The following is a 17,368-nucleotide window of genomic DNA, read 5'->3' on the forward strand; positions in this document are numbered from 1 at the left end:
GACCTCGCACCTCCCGCGATTCTTCCCCCCCCCCCCCCCCAAGCTCGAGGAATCGCCTTTTTTCCCGGCGATTCTCCGGCCCGGATGGGCCGAGCGGCCTGACGTTCCCGACCTGTTCACACCAGCGGCAACCACACCTGGTCGCTGCTGGTGTGAACATGGCGCCAAAGATTCGTATGTGACTTGTGGGGGCGAGAGGGGAGTGAGCACCACGGCCGTGCTCGGGAGGGTGTCTCCAAGAGACGCACTCTTTCCCCTCCGCTGCCCCGCAAGACGTGGCGGCTTGATCTTGCAGGGCGGCGGAGGGGAAGACGGCAACCGCGCATGTGGGGTTGGAGCCGGCCAACCTGCGCATGCGCGGCTGACGTCACTTAGGCGCCGCCGTCGCGTCATTCTCGGCGCGTCAAGGCCCAGTGCCCGAGATTTATGGAGCACCGCTCCTAGTCCATCTAGGGGGGTGAATAGGGTGCGAGGAGCGGCCTCCGAGGCTGTCGTGAAACTCGGCCGAGTTCACGACGGCCTTCCCGATGCCGTGCTGGAGCGGAGAATTCCGCCCACTGGGTCCGGGGAGCTCCATTCACTCCCTGTCCTGGAACACTGGGTCCAGGGAGCTCAATTCACTCCCTGTCCCGGGACACTGGGTCCGGGGAGCTCCATTCACCCCCTGTCCCAGGACACTGGGTCCGGGGAGCTCCATTCACTCCCGGGATCCGGAGAGCTCCATTCACTCCCTGTCCCGGGACACTGGGTCCGGGGAGCTCCATTAATCCCTGTCCCGGGACAGTGCGTCCGGGGAGCTCCATTCACTCCCTGTCCCAGACCCTGGGCCCAGGGAGCTCCATTCATTTCCTGTCCCGGGACACTGGGACCGGAGAGCTCCATTCACTCCCTGTCGCGGGACTGTGTCCAGGGAGCTCCATTCACTCGCTGTCCCAGGACACCGGGCTTGGTGCTGGGAACCGGGAGGCTGGATTCATTCCCTATCCCGGCACATTCGGCTCAGTGCTGGGACCGGTGGGTAGGATTCATTCCCTGTCCGGGGCCACTGGGTTCAGTGCTGGGACTGGGAGCTGGATTCACTCCCTGTTCTAAATCGAAGCTCGGTCCTGGGCCCACAGATGTGGATTCACTCTCTGGCCAGGGAGACCTGTCTCAGTGCTGGGACCGGGAGCTGGATTTTCCCTGTCCTAGATCCTAGCTCAGTCCTGGGACTGGGGATCTGGCTTCACTCCCTGGCCAGGGACACTGGTCTCAATACCGGGACCTAGGATCTGGCTTCACTCCCTATCCCTGGACATCGAGCTCGGGGCTGGGTCCGGGAAGCTGGATTGACTCCCTGTCCCGGAAAGCTTGTCTCGGTGCTTGGTCAGGAGAGAAGGATTCACTCTCTGTCCTGGGATATTGGGCTCGATGCTGGGTCCAGAAGAGTGATAGCAGCACTTATCTACCTGTTTATCATAGCATCACCATCATGTCCATAGCATCACTTATCTATCTGTTTTTGTTCAATTTTCTTTAAATCTGTAACACGAAAAAAAGGGGATGTGGTGATATGCATCACTGTAGATACACAAGAGGTTAATGTAAATACACGTAGACGAGCTAGACACTAGAGGGACAACCAGAGACATGACACACAGACACTCAACCAATAGGTCAGTAAGATAGAACATGACCAATGGGTATTCACGATACACACAGAGGTGGCACTACCACAGGAGGGCATTACACCAACCCATATATAAAGGACACAGCACACATGATCTTCCTCTTTCCAGTGGAGGCACTCAGTGAGGACAGACACAGGGTTGATTGAACATCACACCCACCACGTGGATTGTAGCAGACTGGTTCGTCAGTCTGAGTAGCTATAGAAGGATTAACAGTAGAGATAGATCCGAGTAGGAGAATTGTAAATAGTTTAATAAATGTGTTGAAGTTATCTCCACGCCTGAACCTTCCTTTGTCAGAGTGAACATCAAAGAAACAGCTTAGTTAAGAGCATAAGAAGACAGAAAGGTTTCCGTTAAATCCCGCCCACAATCACTCTGTATTTCACAACTCTCTCACACACTCACTCTGTCACACTCACATTCTCTCTCATTCACATTCTTTCTCTCACTGGCAGGCTCACTTTCTCCCACGCTTGCTCTAACTCTCACACCAACGCCAACAGCCGAGCGGAACCGAACCCGCACCCGAGTCCGAGCGATCGGCGGAGAGGAGCCGAACCCGAGTCCGAGCGATCGGCGGAGAGGAGCCGAACCCGAGTCCGAGCGATCGGCGGAGAGGAGCCGAACCCGAGTCCGAGCGATCGGCGGAGAGGAGCCGAACCCGAGTCCGAGCGATCGGCGGAGAGGAGCCGAACCCGAGTCCGAGCGATCGGCCGAGTGGAGCCGAACCCCCATTTCGGTGAAGTATAGGTTGACGGCTCCGTTGAGAAGCAGAGGCCTGGAACTTTGTTTGGCTGCTGAGATAGAATGAGCGGCCAGAACTGGTCTGAAAGGCCGGGTGGAGGTTCCGCTGCTGCCTCGAGCTCCAGTGCAGGGACAGGCGAGCTGCTGAGGTGTCAGGAGAGTTATGCGTGCAGCGGCTCGGAGGCGGCCTTTGAGTGTGACGAGTGCGGGAGCCTGCAGTGTGTTCTCTGTGATAGGGAACTGCACACACAGGCCCGGCTCCGGGACCATGAGCGGAGCCGTCTGCAGCCAGGACACATCCCATACTGTGACCAGTGCAGCAGCAACCCGGGGCCTGGGCCTTCCGCCCGCCATAGGGCCACCTCCCGTTGCCTGAGCTGTAAGGTTAACCTCTGCACCGAGTGCCAGCGCCGGAGCCACCCCAGTAGGCGCAAGCACCCTCTGAGTAGCTACCCACAGCCCGGGCCCGGAGAACAGGGAGAAGCACAGAGCCAGCAACTAGACAAGAGGCTGAGCCAAATTGTCAGCAGCTTCCTACTCGTGGACGAGAAGGAGCAGATCCAGGTAAACAAAGTGGGGCTGTTGCAGGGAGAGAGTCGAAACTGTCAGCACCCATATTGCACAAATACTACAGTGAAAGGGATAACACTGGAATAACAGATTCGCCAGTCGAGTGGGGAAATGTTTAACGAAATTAATACGGGATAAAATTTAATTGACACTTGGAAAATATGGCTTAAAGATTAGTTACAAACAGATCGCGTTTGACGAATTCAATCGCGTTCTTTGAAGTAACGGAGAGCGTTCACGAGGATTGCACGGTTAATGTACAGACGGACCCTCAAAAATCGGATGTAAAATACCACACAAAACTCTTGATCTGGTAAACAATGAGCAGGATGGCAACAGACATCAGGAGGATGGAGGATGGAGATGCACAGTGGTTAGCACTGTTGTTTCATAGCTCCAGGGTCCAGTGGCGTGCAGAGGTCTGGTGATGCCCGGGGCAAATCTTAATTGTATGCCCCAAAGAAATGAAAAATGAATGAAAATCGCTTATTGTCACGAGTAGGCTTCAATGAAGTTACTGTGAAAAGCCCCTAGTCGCCACATTCCATGGGGCAGCACGGTAGCATGGTGGTTAGCATAAATGCTTCACAGCTCCAGGGTCCCAGGTTCGATTCCCGGCTGGGTCACTGTCTGTGCGGAGTCTGCACGTCCTTCCCGTGTGTGCGTGGGTTTCCTCCGGGTGCTCCGGTTTCCTCCCACAGTCCAAAGATGTGCAGGTTAGGTGGATTGGCCATGCTAAATTGCCCGTAGTGTCCTAAAAAGTAAGGTTCGGGGGGGGGGGGGGGTTGTTGGGTTACGGGTATAGGGTGGATACGTCGGTTTGAGTAGGGTGATCATTGCTCGGCACAACATCGAGGGCCGAAGGGCCTGTTCTGTGCTGTACTGTTCTATGTTCTATGTCGGCGCCTGTCCGGGGAGGCTGGTACGGGAATTGAACCGTGCTGCTCGTTCAAGTATCAAGACTCAAGTATAAGGCCTAATATACTGAGAAATATTATGAGAAAGGAAAACATTTTGAATATAACTTCCCGTAGCAGCCTCCTGAACAGGCGCCGGAATGTGGCGACTAGGGGCTTTTCACAGTAACTTCAGTGAAGCCTACTTGTGACAATAAGTGATTTTCATTTCAGTGTAGATGATGTTCTAAACCGCTGTGTGCAGAGAGCAGTGAATGGTCTCTCCCCAGTGTGAACTCGCTGGTGTCTCAGCAGTTGGGATTAATGACTGAATCCCTTACCACACAGAGGGCAGGTCAATGGCTTCTCACCTGTATGAACTCACTGATGTCTCAGCAGGATGGATGGCTGAGTGAATCCCCTCCCACACACACTGCAGGTGAACAGCCTCTCCCCAGAGTGAACTCGCTGGTGTGTCAGCAGTTGGGGTGAATGACTGAATCCCTAATCACACTCAGAACTGAGGGAGTGCTGCACTGTCAGAACAGCCTTCTTTCAAATAAGTTGTTAAACTGAGGCTCTGTCTGTCCCTATTAGGTGGATGTTGAAGATCCCACAGCCACTATTTTGAAGAAGAGCAGGGGAGTTACCCCCGTGTCCTGGTCAATACTAGGGGCTTTTCACAGTAACTTCATTTGAAGCCTACTTATGAAATGAAAATCGCTTATTGTCACATTCCGCATTCGCCACATTCCAGCGCCTGTTTGGGGAGGCTGTTACAGGAATCGAATCGTGCTGCTGGCTTGCCTTGGTCTGCTTTCAAAGCCAGCAATGTAGCCCTGTGCTAAACAGCCCCTGACAATAAGCGGTTTTCATTTCATTTCATGTGTCAAACTGAGGGAGCAAAGGATGTCAATATTTTTCAGAGAGAGACCTGGGCCAAGCTTTCCAGAGTCTGAACCCTCCCTGGATTCACTTCCTTTCCCTTCAGTTGCTGCAAGTGACCAATTGATGGTCAGAATTAAAAAAGAAATGGAAAGGGGGAGAAAAGAAAGTGTTTTACTCACAGATGTTGAAGACAGGAGGAAGATTCCGTCGGTGTGAAAGCACAATTATCACTCACACAAAGCCTGCGCTCTGATTGGCTGGAGAACCACATTCCCTCCGGTCCTCAATCTTTTTTCATTGGTCAACATCTCAGCACGCAGATCAGGGGGCGGGGCCTTTCCCTGCATGTGAGGAGCTCTGATTGGCTGGAGAACCACAGTCCCTCCGGTCCTCAATCTTTTTTCATTGGTCAACATCTCTGCACGCAGATCAGGGGGCGGGGCCTTTCCCTGCATGTGAGGAGCTCTGATTGGCTGGAGAACCACAGTCCCTCCGGTCCTCAATCTTTTTTCATTGGTCAACATCTCAGCACGCAGATCAGGGGGCGGGGCTTTTCCCTGCATGTGAGGAGCTCCCCCTCCCTTGGACATGCGCAGTCCCGGGCCGCCCGCCCGCGCGGCAGATAGAGCGGTTTCCCCACCGCGGGGGAGTCTGGGAGCGCAGTCACCTCCCCCTGACACAAGGTACATGTCGGTAGTCACTGGATTTGATTGTGACGCCCCCCCCCCCCCCCCCCCCCCCCTTAGCAAAACAATTTGTTAAATTCAGGTGGAAAAATTTAGGCATCTGGGTGACATTGGGGAGAGCAATAGCCAACGCACCGTCGGCCCCCCCCTCTGCACGCCACTGCCAGGGTCCCAGGTTCGATTCTCGGCTTGGGTCAGTGTCTGTGTGGAGTTTGTACGTTCTCCCCGTGTCTGCGTGGGTTTCCTCTGGCTGCTCCTGTTTCCTCCCACAGTCCAAAGATGTGCAGGTTGGGTGGATCGGCCATGCTAAATTGCCCTTAGTGTTCAAAAAGGTAGGCAGGGGTTACTGGATTATGGGGATAGGGTGGAGGTGTGGGCTTAGGTAGGGTGCTCTTTCCAAGTGTTGGTGCAGACTCGCTGGGCCAAATGGCCTCCTGCACTGTAAATTCTATGGTGAAATGGGCAGAAAATGGCAGATGAATTTTAAGGTGGAGATGTGCAAAGAATGAGGAGAGGCAATATAAACTAAATGTTACAATCGTAAAGGGGCTTCAGGGCAGAGGAACATGGGGTATATGCACAAAAGGGTATATGCACAAGGTCTTTGAAGGTAGCAGGGTAAATTGAGAAGGTGATGCGACCATCAATTCACTCGAGATAAAGGGCCTGTTCTGTGCTGTATTTCTCTATGAGTAGAAGTAAACCGAGGCTTTAATCAACTTAGAACAGTGCCTGCCTGCGACTGAACCAATGCTGAGAACTGCCTGCAGGTCGACTGCTCTTTATACTTTCCTTCAAGGGGGAGGAGCCATGGGCGGAGCCCATACATTCCCCAACATGTTCCCCTATGGATAATGCCATACAATGGCCCGTAGGAGAAGCCCACAAGGGCAACAGTATGGCACAGATACAAATATACAAATACAAGTGCGACAGCGCAGATAGAAATACATTGGTGGATTATTAGTATAATACATTCACCACAGAAGGTATCACCCCATCAAACCTTGTTATCTCATGTCAGCTGTCTGTCGAACAATCCAGTCAGTCCGATTCCTGGTTTTGCTATAGCCATGCAAATATATTAATCTCCAGTGGCAGTGCAATTGCCTTCTATAGGCAAAGTTCCAGATGCATTTTCGGGAGGGTGGTGCAAGAATGCCCCCTGTGCCCGCCCCCCCCCCCCAACTCTTCACCCAAAACCTTAAATCGTTGTCCCTTAGTCCTTGAACCGCTTTGTCTAACTTAACAACCCATCATAATCTGTGCACCTCCATTAATTCACTCCTCAATCTAATTTGCTCCAAGAACAGCCCAAGCTTCTCCAACTTAGCCTTGTAAGCTAAAGTCCTTCATTCCTGGAACTATTCTGTGAAAATTCATCTGCCCATTCTTAAGACCTTGACACCTCCCTAAAGTATGGTGACCAAAATTAGATGTGATACTTGGATGTGATCCTTTAGTCAGAGCTTCAGAAAGGTTCAGCATAAGAGTCATAGAATGATACAGCACAGAAAAGGCCCTTTGGCCCATCACATCTGCACCGGTCAAAAGCAACCACCTAACCATTCTAATCATATTTTCCAACACTTTGTCCATGGCCTTGCAGCCTTGGAATCGCAAATGCACATCCAAATACTTAAAATGTTATGAGGGTCTCTGCTACCCTTTCAGGCAGTGAGTTCCAGATTCCCAATACCCTCTGGGTAAAAAGGTTTTCCCCTCGCATCCTCTCTAAACCTCCTGCCCCTTCCTTTAAATGTATGCCCCCTGGTCATTGACTCCTCCACTAAGGGGAAACATTTATTCCATTTTTAAAAAAGTATTTTTATTAAGGTTTCGCAGAATTTTTCATAATAAAACAGTAGTAACCATAATAACTAAACAAACTAGAGTAAACATAGTGCAAAAAGAGAATATACAATAACAATTAAACAGGCATTACCCCACATACCCAGTCTTCCTGGGGCAGCACGGTAGCATGGTGGTTAGCATAAATGCTTCACAGCTCCAGGGTCCCAGGTTCGATTCCCGGCTGGGTCACTGTCTGTGCGGAGTATGCACGTCCTCCCCGTGTGTGCGTGGGTTTCCTCCGGGTGCTCCGGTTTCCTCCCACAGTCCAAAGATGTGCGGGTTAGGTGGATTGGCCATGCTAAATTGCCCTTAGTGTCCAAAATTGCCCTTAGTGTTGGGTGGGGTTACTGAATTATGGGGATAGGGTGGAGGTGTTGACCTTGGGTAGGGGGTAGGGTGCTCTTTCCAAGAGTTGGTGCAGACTTGATGGGCCGAATGGCCTCCTTCTGCACTGTAAATTCTATGTAATTCTATGTAATGTCTGACCTCTGTGTCTGTGTGCCGATCCACGCACGCGCAATGACGCTACTGGTCCTTCGCAACGTCCACCGCGTTTCTCGCGGCGCCACTGCTGCCCACTTTTCTTGCACTGAATCAGTCGCGCTGGGGGCATGTTCGTGCCGTCATGAAACGCGATCGGAGAATCGCCCCCTAAATGTCTTGTGTTAGAATGCGTTTGTTTCAAAATAATTCTGTTCTGCAAGACCTGGTTGATTTAAGCAGCCAGGAAGTGAAATTGATGAAGGAATATGTTTTTGACCTTGGGCTAATGCATAGTGGTTTGCCTGGGAAATTCCCTGGGGGAGTTAATGTACTTTTCATATTCCAGAGTTAAGGTGCTGGATTCTCCGATTCTCAGCTACGTCCCCACACCGGCGTGGGAACAGTGGTGTTTTACGCCAGGAAAACTGGAGCAAAATGGTCACCGATTCCCCGTTTTGCTGAGGGCTATCAGGAGGGCAGCATCGAGCACCCAGCTCTAACTGCCGATATGCCCCGGAGAATTCCCGGGTCCGTGGCCGCGCCGCGCTTCATGGCAGATGCAGTCCGCGGACCCGGCTCACAAAATAGTCCCTCCCCCCCTTTGGTCGACTCACGTGCCCCGGACCACCCACTCCCCAGTACCCCCAGCCCCAAATAATGCCCCCACCACCCGCTGACCAGCCCTCTACCGACTGTGGCAGCGCTGGACTTAGTCACTACCGCCACGGCGAGTTCCCAACAGGTGAGACCATGAGAGACCCACACCATCGGGAACTCGGCTGGTCGGGGGCAGAGCATCAGGGGGTGGGCTTCAGGCAATGGCCTGAGGCCGTCGATATGTGGCGCAGGAGGGGCGGAGCATCGTTAAAGCAGCGCCACCCTCTGTTTGGATGAAAACATGGATTTTCTGGCTGTTCGCAGAACGCGATTTTGGCATCGGTGACCGAAGAATCCAGCCCAAGTTGTTTTTCAGTTTGGGAGATTAGGTGATTGCTGTGTGGAGGTAGAGAGAAAGCAGAGAATTATAGACCAGTAAGTCTAACATCTTAAATTGACAATGATACTTCAAATAAATTAAGTTACTGTTTCTGTTGGGTTTTGGTCTAATGTTATAAAGTGGGAATGTCGTTTGATGTTCTTTCACCATTGCCCCTTAGCCTCCACCCCAAATGCACCATTAAATGTTTGATCTCAGCTCTGTCACCCTTGGAGAGGAAGCCTTGGTGATGACCAAGTGCTTGCCTGCCAGGATTATGTGGAAATTAATACTACTGCTGTTGTAACACTTGGAGCTGGTTCTTGGTAGCATAGATAGAGAATTAGTATGGGTTCATCAATGATCTGTGGCCTGTGTAAATGTGATTTGAAAGGTGGCAGAAGGGACAAATTTGAGATGCTATGTCTGAAATGCATTTTTTTGTGTATTGTTTTCTCGTCCATATAAGAAATCTTGGAAATTTTAGTTGAATTTTCCCTAGTAATTGCAGTTTGTCAAATGTTTTATTTATTAGGTGGCAGATGAAGAAGAATTTATTCAGAAACTTGATTGCAAAGCAGATGAAAACCTCAAGGTGGTTTCAATCTTTGGTAACACAGGTGATGGTAAATCTCATACCCTTAACCATACATTCTTCTATGGACGTGAAGTTTTCAAGACCTCTCCAGCCCAGGAGTCATGCACAGTAGGAGTATGGGCAGCCTATGATCCTGTTCATCATGTTGTCGTCATAGATACTGAAGGTTTGCTGGGAGCGACTGTCAACCTAAGTCAAAGAACAAGATTGCTACTTAAAGTACTTGCTATATCTGATATAGTTATTTACAGAACGCATGCAGACAGATTACACAATGACCTCTTTAAGTTTCTCGGTGATGCATCTGAAGCCTACCTTAAACACTTCACAAAAGAGTTGAAAGCTACCACTGCAAGATGTGGATTGGATGTTCCGTTATCTACTCTGGGACCATCAGTTATAATCTTCCATGAGACTGTGCATACAAAATTATTGGGATCTGGTAAGTTGTACAAAAATCTCTTAATGTTATTAGATCTGGATAGTCAAGTGCATCACTTTAAAAACAAAAAACAAAAATTTTTTTTTAGATCCAATTCATTTTTTCCAATTACGTAGTCAATCCACCTAACCTGCACATCTTTGGGTTGTGGGGGCGAAACCCACGCAAACACGGGGAGAATATGCAAACTTCACATGGACAGTGACCCAGAGCCGGGATTGAACCTGGGACCTCGGCGCCATGGGGCCACAGTGCTAACCGGTCAAGTGCATCACTTAACTAGATCTTCTTCCCACCCCGTAATGTAGTTAGTAAGTATTGGAAACTTATCTAAAAGGATTTATGAAACAAGCTATCTGAACCAATGCTGAGCACATTTGAGGTAGCAGAGCGTTTTGGCCATAAAGTCCTCTGTTCAACCCCAGTATTTTTATATTACCGTGTGGCCTTGTGGCCTTTCTATTCTAAAAGCGAAATGAATCAACTGAGGCTCTGCAATTAAACTAACATTGATGTTGAGGTAATATTGAACTTCAATAAATATGTCGTTGAATGGAAGAGATGTTTAGATGTGAAATTTTATGAGCCTATGTTTTCTCTTTTCAATTTTCTGCTGTCCACTCTGATACGAAAAGAAAATTGACTAGTCAATTTCACATTACCAATGGCTCCTTGTTCTGGAATCTAGAGGGCCTTTACCAGTGACCATCAAGGCCAGTTTAAAAAAGAAATTCCAATTAAGGGGCAATTTTAGCATGGCCAATCCACCTATCCTGCGGATCTTTCTGGGTTAAGAGGGTGAGGCCCACACAGCCGGGGAGAATCTTCAAACTCCACACTGACAGTGATGTGGGGCCGGGATTGAACACGGGTCCTCAACGCCGTGAGGCAGCAGTGCTAACCACTGTGCCACCGTGCTGCCCTATAATATATCCAGTTGACAGAACACACATATGTCAAGTAGCGACAAGTTTTTATTCAGGAAGGCCAATAATATCAGCACATTGCTACTAGAGTTCATCTGAGGAGTGTTCTCAATTTAATCATCTTGAGCTGATTCTTCAAAGCTCTTTCCTTCTGGAGAAGGTCTGGTGGATTTAGTTCCAATAGTGGAACAGACCAAGTCAGCTTACAAGAGGAGTTGACAAGTAGTTGGACTATTACAGTTAAGTGCCAAGAATTTATCATCGCCAATGGAAAAAGTTTAATTATCTCTACTTAATTTTGCATCTCATCACATCACTGAGTTTAATGATTGGAGGTTACCATTGACGATTAGCTTAACTGGACTAGCCATATTTATCCATGTTGCTACAAGATAAGTACAGAGGCTACACAGTATTATTTCCTCACGCTGCAAACCTTCAGACCACCAAGAAAGGTGGAATACTCATCACTCACTTGAATAGGGTTCTTTATTCATTCATGGGATGTGAGCATTGCTGGCAAGGCAGCATTTGTTGATCATCCCGAATTGCTGTCGAGAAGGTGGTGGTGGACATCTTTTTGAATCACTGCAGCTTATCTGGTGTAGAAACACATACAATGCTTTTAGGAAGGGCCAGTGACGGTGAAGTAACAGCGATTTCGGACTTGTTGATGCCGCACTTAGTCAAATGCTGCCTTGATGTCAAGGACAGTTTCTCGCCTCTCGTATAAACAAAGAGCAAAGAAAAGTACAGCACAGGAACAGGCCCTTCGGCCCTCCAAGCCTGCGCCGACCATGCTGCCCGTCTAAACTAAAATCTTCCACACTTCCGGGGTCCGCATCCCTCTATTCCCATCCTATTCATGTAGAACATAGAACAGTACAGCACAGAACAGGCCCTTCGGCCCTCAATGTTGTGCCGAGCCATGATCACCCTACTCAAACCCACGTATCCATCCTATACCCGTAACCCAACAACCCCCCCTTAACCTTACTTTTATTAGGGCACTACGGGCAATTTAGCATGGCCAATCCACCTAACCCGCACATCTTTGGACTGTGGGAGGAAACCGGAGCACCCGGAGGAAACGCACGCACACAGGGGGAGGACGTGCAGACTCCACACAGACAGTGACCCAGCCGGGAATCGAACCTGGGAGGGCTCACTGTATTTGTCAAGTTTCCCCTCAAACGTCATTATCGTCCCTGCTTCCACCACCTCCTCCGGTAGCGAGTTCCTGGCACCCACTACCCTCTGTGTAAAAAAAACTTGCCTCGTAAAACTCCTCTAAACCTTGCCCCTTGCACCTTAAACCTATGCCCCCTAGTAATTGACCCCTCCACCCTGGGAAAAAGTCTCTGACTTTGACTATCCACTCTGTCTATGCCCCTCAATTTTGTACACCTCTATCAGGTCGCCCCTCAACCTCCGTCGTTCCAGTGAGAACAAACCTAGTTTATTCAACCTCTCCTCATAGCTAATGCCCTCCATACCAGGCAACATCCTGGTAAATCTCTCTGTACCCTCTCTAAGGCCTTCTGGTAGTGTGGTGACTAGAATTGAACACTATACTCCAAGTGTGGCCTAACTAATGTTCCATACAGCTGCAACATGACTTGCCAATTCCTATACTCAATGCCCAGGCAAATGAAGGCAAGCATGCCAAATGTCTTAGAACATAGAACAGTACAGCACAGAACAGGCCCTTCGGCCCTCAATGTTGTGCCGAGCCATGATCACCCTACTCAAACCCACGTATCCACCCTATACCCGTAACCCAACAACCCCCCCCCCTTAACCTTACTTTTATTAGGACACTACGGGCAATTTAGCATGGCCAATCCACCTAACCCGCACATCTTTGGACTGTGGGAGGAAACCGGAGCACCCGGAGGAAACCCACGCACACAGGGGGAGGACGTGCAGACTCCACACAGACAGTGACCCAGCCGGGAATCGAACCTGGGACCCTGGAGCTGTGAAGCATTTATGCTAACCACCATGCTACCCTGCTGCCCCTTTCTTCTGCCCCTTGCCCCTAGTCAAGAAGTCTTCTTGACTACCTTCTCCACCTGTGTTGCCCCTTTCAGTGACCTGTGGACCTGTACACCTAGATCTCTCTGACTGTCAATACTCTTGAGGGTTCTACCATTCACTGTATATTCCCTCCCTGTATTAGACCTTCCAAAATGCATTACCTCGCATTTGTCGGATTAAACTCCATCTGCCATCTCTCTGCCCAAGTTTCCAAACAATCTAAATCCTGCTGTATCCTCTGACAGTCCTCATCGCTATCCGCAATACCACCAACCTTTGTGTCATCCGCAAACTTACTAATCAGACCAGTTACATTTTCCTCCAAATCATTTATATGTACTACGAACAGCAAAGGTCTTAGCACTGATCCCTGCGGAACACCACTAGTCACAGCCCTCCAATTAGAAAAGCACCCTTCCATTGCTACTCTCTGCCTTCTATGTAAGAAGTCTTACAACACCAGGTTAAAGTCCAACAGGTTTGTTTCAAACACGAGCTTTCGGAGCACGGCTCCTTCTTCAGGTGAATTCATTCACCTGAAGAAGGAGCCGTGCTCCGAAAGCTCGTGTTTGAAACAAACCTGTTGGACTTTAACCTGGTGTTGTAAGACTTCTTACTGTGCTCACCCCAGTCCAACGCCGGCATCTCCACATCATGTCTGCCTTCTATGACCTAGCCAGTTCTGTATCCATCTTGCCAGCTCATCTCTGATCCCGTGTGACTTCACCTTTTGCACCAGTCTGCTATGAGGGACCTTGTCAAAGGCCTTACTGAAGTCCAAATAAACAACATCCACTGCCCTACCTGCATCAATCACCTTTGTGACCTCCTCATAAAACTCTTATCAAGTTCGTGAGACACGACCTCCCCTTCACAAAACCATGCTGCCTCTCGCTAATACGTCCACTTGCTTCCAAATGGGAGTAGATCCTGTCTCGAAGAATTCTCTCCAGTAATTTCCCTACCACTGACGTAAGGCTCACTGGCCTGTAGTTCCCTGGATTATCCTTGCTACCCTTCTTAAACAAAGGAACAACATTGGCTATTCTCCAGTCCTCTGGGACATCACCTGTAGACATAGAGGATCCAAAGATTTTTGTCAAGGCCTCAACAATTTCCTCTTTTGCCTCCTTCATATTCTGGGGTAGATCCCATCAGGCCTGGGGACTTATCCACCTTAATATTTTTCAAGATGCCCAACACCTCTTTTTGGATCTCAATGTGACCCAGGCTGTCTACACACCCTTCTCCAGACTCCACATTACCAATTCCTTCTCTTTGGTGAATACTAATGCAAGGTATTCATTTAGTACCTCGCCCATTTCCTCTGGTTCCACACATAGATTCCCTCCCCTGTCTTTTAGTGGGCCAATCCTTTCCTTGGCTACCCGCTTGCTTTTATGTATGTGTAAAAAGCCTTGGGATTTTCCTTAACCCTATTTGCCAATGACTTTCCCTGACCCCTTTTAGCCCTCCTGACTCCTTGCTTAAGTTCCTTCTTACTTTCCTTATATTCCACACAGGCTTCGTCTGTTCCCAGCCTTCTTGCCCTGACAAATGCCTCCTTTTCCTTCTGCCGAGGCCTCCAATATCACTCGTTATCCAAGGTTCCTGAAATTTGCTGTATTCTTCTTCCGCACAGGAACGTGCCGGCCTTGAATTCCTTTCAACTGACATTTGAAAGCTTCCCACATGTCAGATGTTGATTTACCCTCAAACATCCGCTGCCAATCTCGGTTCTTCAGTTCCTGCCTAATATTGTTATAATTAGCCTTCCCCCAATTTATCACACTCACCCGAGGACCACTCTTATCCTTATCCACCAGCACTTTAAAACTTACTGAATTGTGGTCACTGTTCCCGAAGTGCTCCCCTACTGAAACCGCTACCACCTGGCCGGGCTCATTCCCCAATACCAGGTCCAGTACAGCCCCTTCCCTAGTTGGGCGATCTACATATTGTTTTAAGAAGCCCTCCTGGATGCTCCTTACAAACTCTGTCCCGTCCAAGCCCCTAGCACTAGGTGAGTCCCAGTCAGTATTGGGGAAGTTAAAGTGTCTAACCACAATAACCATGTTGCTTTTACTCCTTTCTAAAATCTGACTACCTACCTGCTCCTGTATCGCCCGCTGGCTGTTTTGTGACCTGTAGTAAACCCCCAACATTGTGACTGCACCTTTCTTATTCCTGATCTTTACCCATGTAGCCTCGCTGCCTTCTGAGGTGTCCTCCCGCAGTACAGTTGTGATATTCTTCCTAACCAGTAGCGCAACTCCTCTGCCCCTTTTACTTTCCCCTCGATCCCGCCTGAAACATCAAAATCCTGGAATGTTTCGCTGCCAATCCTGTCCATGCCTCAATCAGGTCTCTCTAATGGCAACAACATCATAGTTCCAAGTACTAATCCAAGCTCTAAGTTCAGCTGCCATACCTGTTATACTTTTGCATTAAAACATATGCACTTCAGGCCACCAGTCCCGCTGTTTTCAGCAACATCTCCCTGTCCACCCTTCCTCCGAGCCATAGTGGCCCTAAAACCCAGTTCTCCATCAATTGTTTCACCTTCTGACCTATTGTTCCGGTGCAATAGGCCAGAAGGTGAAAGATGGTTTATTTACACTCAAGGATTACTTCGACATGCAACACGAAACACTACAAGTTAAACTACACCTAACAACTACAATAACCTATACTTAACTTGAGGGCAACCGGTTCAATGCAGATGGACAAGGCCTTTGTCCGGATCTTGCATAGCTGGGTGGAAGAAGTGGCTGTTTCTGCTGGGCTCATCCATCTGGTAGCGATCGTTGGCCTTGAATTTTGTCTGTCTGGTCGTTATGCTGCACTTGTGTCGGCATAGGCCGGATCAGAGAGAGACCGGGCACATGGCTGTGTATCTTAACCCTCTGGGATTTTGCACTCTTTGGGGCGGTCCTTAACTTGGACCCAATAATTCGACAGGCTTTGATCACTGCCTTTGATTTTGGCCAATAAAGGGGCGGGTGCCTTGATGGCTGGGCGTGTCCTTAGCGGTCATTGGCCTTGGCTGTTTGGGCTCCCTGAGTAAAGAGAGTGGCGCCAATTAGTTTGGTTACCTGAGTACAGTTCTTTTGTTCTGGGGAAATGGGCCATTCGAATGCAAATGAGCAGGGGTTTCGATCGCGTCTAGCTTTCTGGGTTGCAAATACACACACAAGCTCTGGGTCTGTCTGAGTTCTGGGTTGACCAAGCCCCTAGCACTAAGTGAGTCCCAGTCAGTATTGGGGAAGATAAAGTGTCTAATCACAATAACCATGTTGCTTTTACTCCTTTCTAAAATCTGACTACCTACCTGGTCCTTTGCAGGTGGCCATGTGAGATCGCTACATCCCATCCTCTTGTTCCTGAACGCAAAGCGTGGTGGGTCACACTGTTGATCCCTTATCCATCCCTGGTGTGCCGGTTACCCTTAGAATAATAGAATTTACAGTGCAGAAGGAAGCCATTCGGCCCATCAAGTCTGCACCGGCTCTTTGAAAGAGCACCCTATCCAAGCCCACACCATATCTCCACCCTATCCCCATAACCCAGTAACCCCACCCAACACTATGGGCAATTTTGGACACTAAGGACAATTTAGCATGGCCACCTAACCACATCTTTGGACTGTGGGAGGAAACCGGAGCACCCGGAGGAAACCCATGCAGACACGGGGAGAATGTGCAGACTCCACAGACAGTGACCCAAGCCAGGAATAGAACCTGGGACCCTGGAGCTGTGAAGCAATTGTGCTAATCACCATGCTACCGTGCTGTCCCTTAGTCAAGGACAGGTTCTACATTACTCTGTCCTATGTTTTTGGAGCATTTACCTAACATTTTTATTAACACATCATACATTCATAAAATACTATAAAACATGTTCCGCACAATTGAATATCTAACTAACACTATCTAAGCTACTCATGCTGCTGGCAAATATCAAACAGAACTTATGTACAATACAAGATTTCAAAACAGTAGCATCACATTTCTACTTAATCTATCAAAGTTACAGAGGTATACGGTCTTTATTTTTAGCAGCGATTACAGTGTTTGTTGAGTTGGGTGAATTCCAAAGAAGGGGCTCGGAGTGTATCTTTCGGGGGGAGCGGGAGCCTCTTTTCCTCCATTTGCGGAGTCTAAGGGTCTGGATGACACTGCAGATTATTGCCTTTACCAGAAGGGCCTCGACTGTGTATGAAAGCGGGTTCCATTTGGCAATATTTTCGCACCAAATGGGGTTTCATTGTCTATCTCTGTGTGGTGTGGTGTCCGGGCTAGAGGTGCCATGTTGTGTGGTGGTGTTCGGGGCTGTGTGGTGTGTGGTACAGAGGCTTGTAATGCGCGCAGTTGTAGGAGTCCAGCGATGATCACAATGTAGGTCCTCTCTTCATCTTGTCTTCTGTCTTCCGTTTTCTGTATATTCCTGGGGGTGCAAGCATAATATCTGTTATTATCTGTAGTTAATATCTCTTTTATTTGTCTTTCTCTCCTCAACTTCAATTACCCATTAGAATCGTCACCATGTGTGACTCCCTCATTTTTTTTTGAAATAACAGTTTGAGAGACAAG

General features: G+C 49.1%; 1 protein-coding gene across 1 annotated transcript in view; it reads left to right on the forward strand.

The window, feature by feature from the left end:
- Positions 1-2,208: 2,208 nt before the first annotated feature.
- The window catches only part of zfyve1 (zinc finger, FYVE domain containing 1), a 166,018-nt gene continuing 150,858 nt past the window's right edge, over positions 2,209-17,368 (forward strand). The window contains exons 1-2 of the mRNA XM_038781653.1: positions 2,209-2,981; positions 9,306-9,810. Of these exons, the coding sequence (XP_038637581.1) occupies positions 2,481-2,981; positions 9,306-9,810 (1,006 nt within the window). The 5' untranslated portion in view covers positions 2,209-2,480. The remainder of the gene's footprint in view (positions 2,982-9,305; positions 9,811-17,368) is intronic.

The sequence above is a fragment of the Scyliorhinus canicula genome, chromosome 2 (assembly GCF_902713615.1).
Source record: "Scyliorhinus canicula chromosome 2, sScyCan1.1, whole genome shotgun sequence".
Lineage (NCBI taxonomy): Eukaryota > Metazoa > Chordata > Chondrichthyes > Carcharhiniformes > Scyliorhinidae > Scyliorhinus > Scyliorhinus canicula.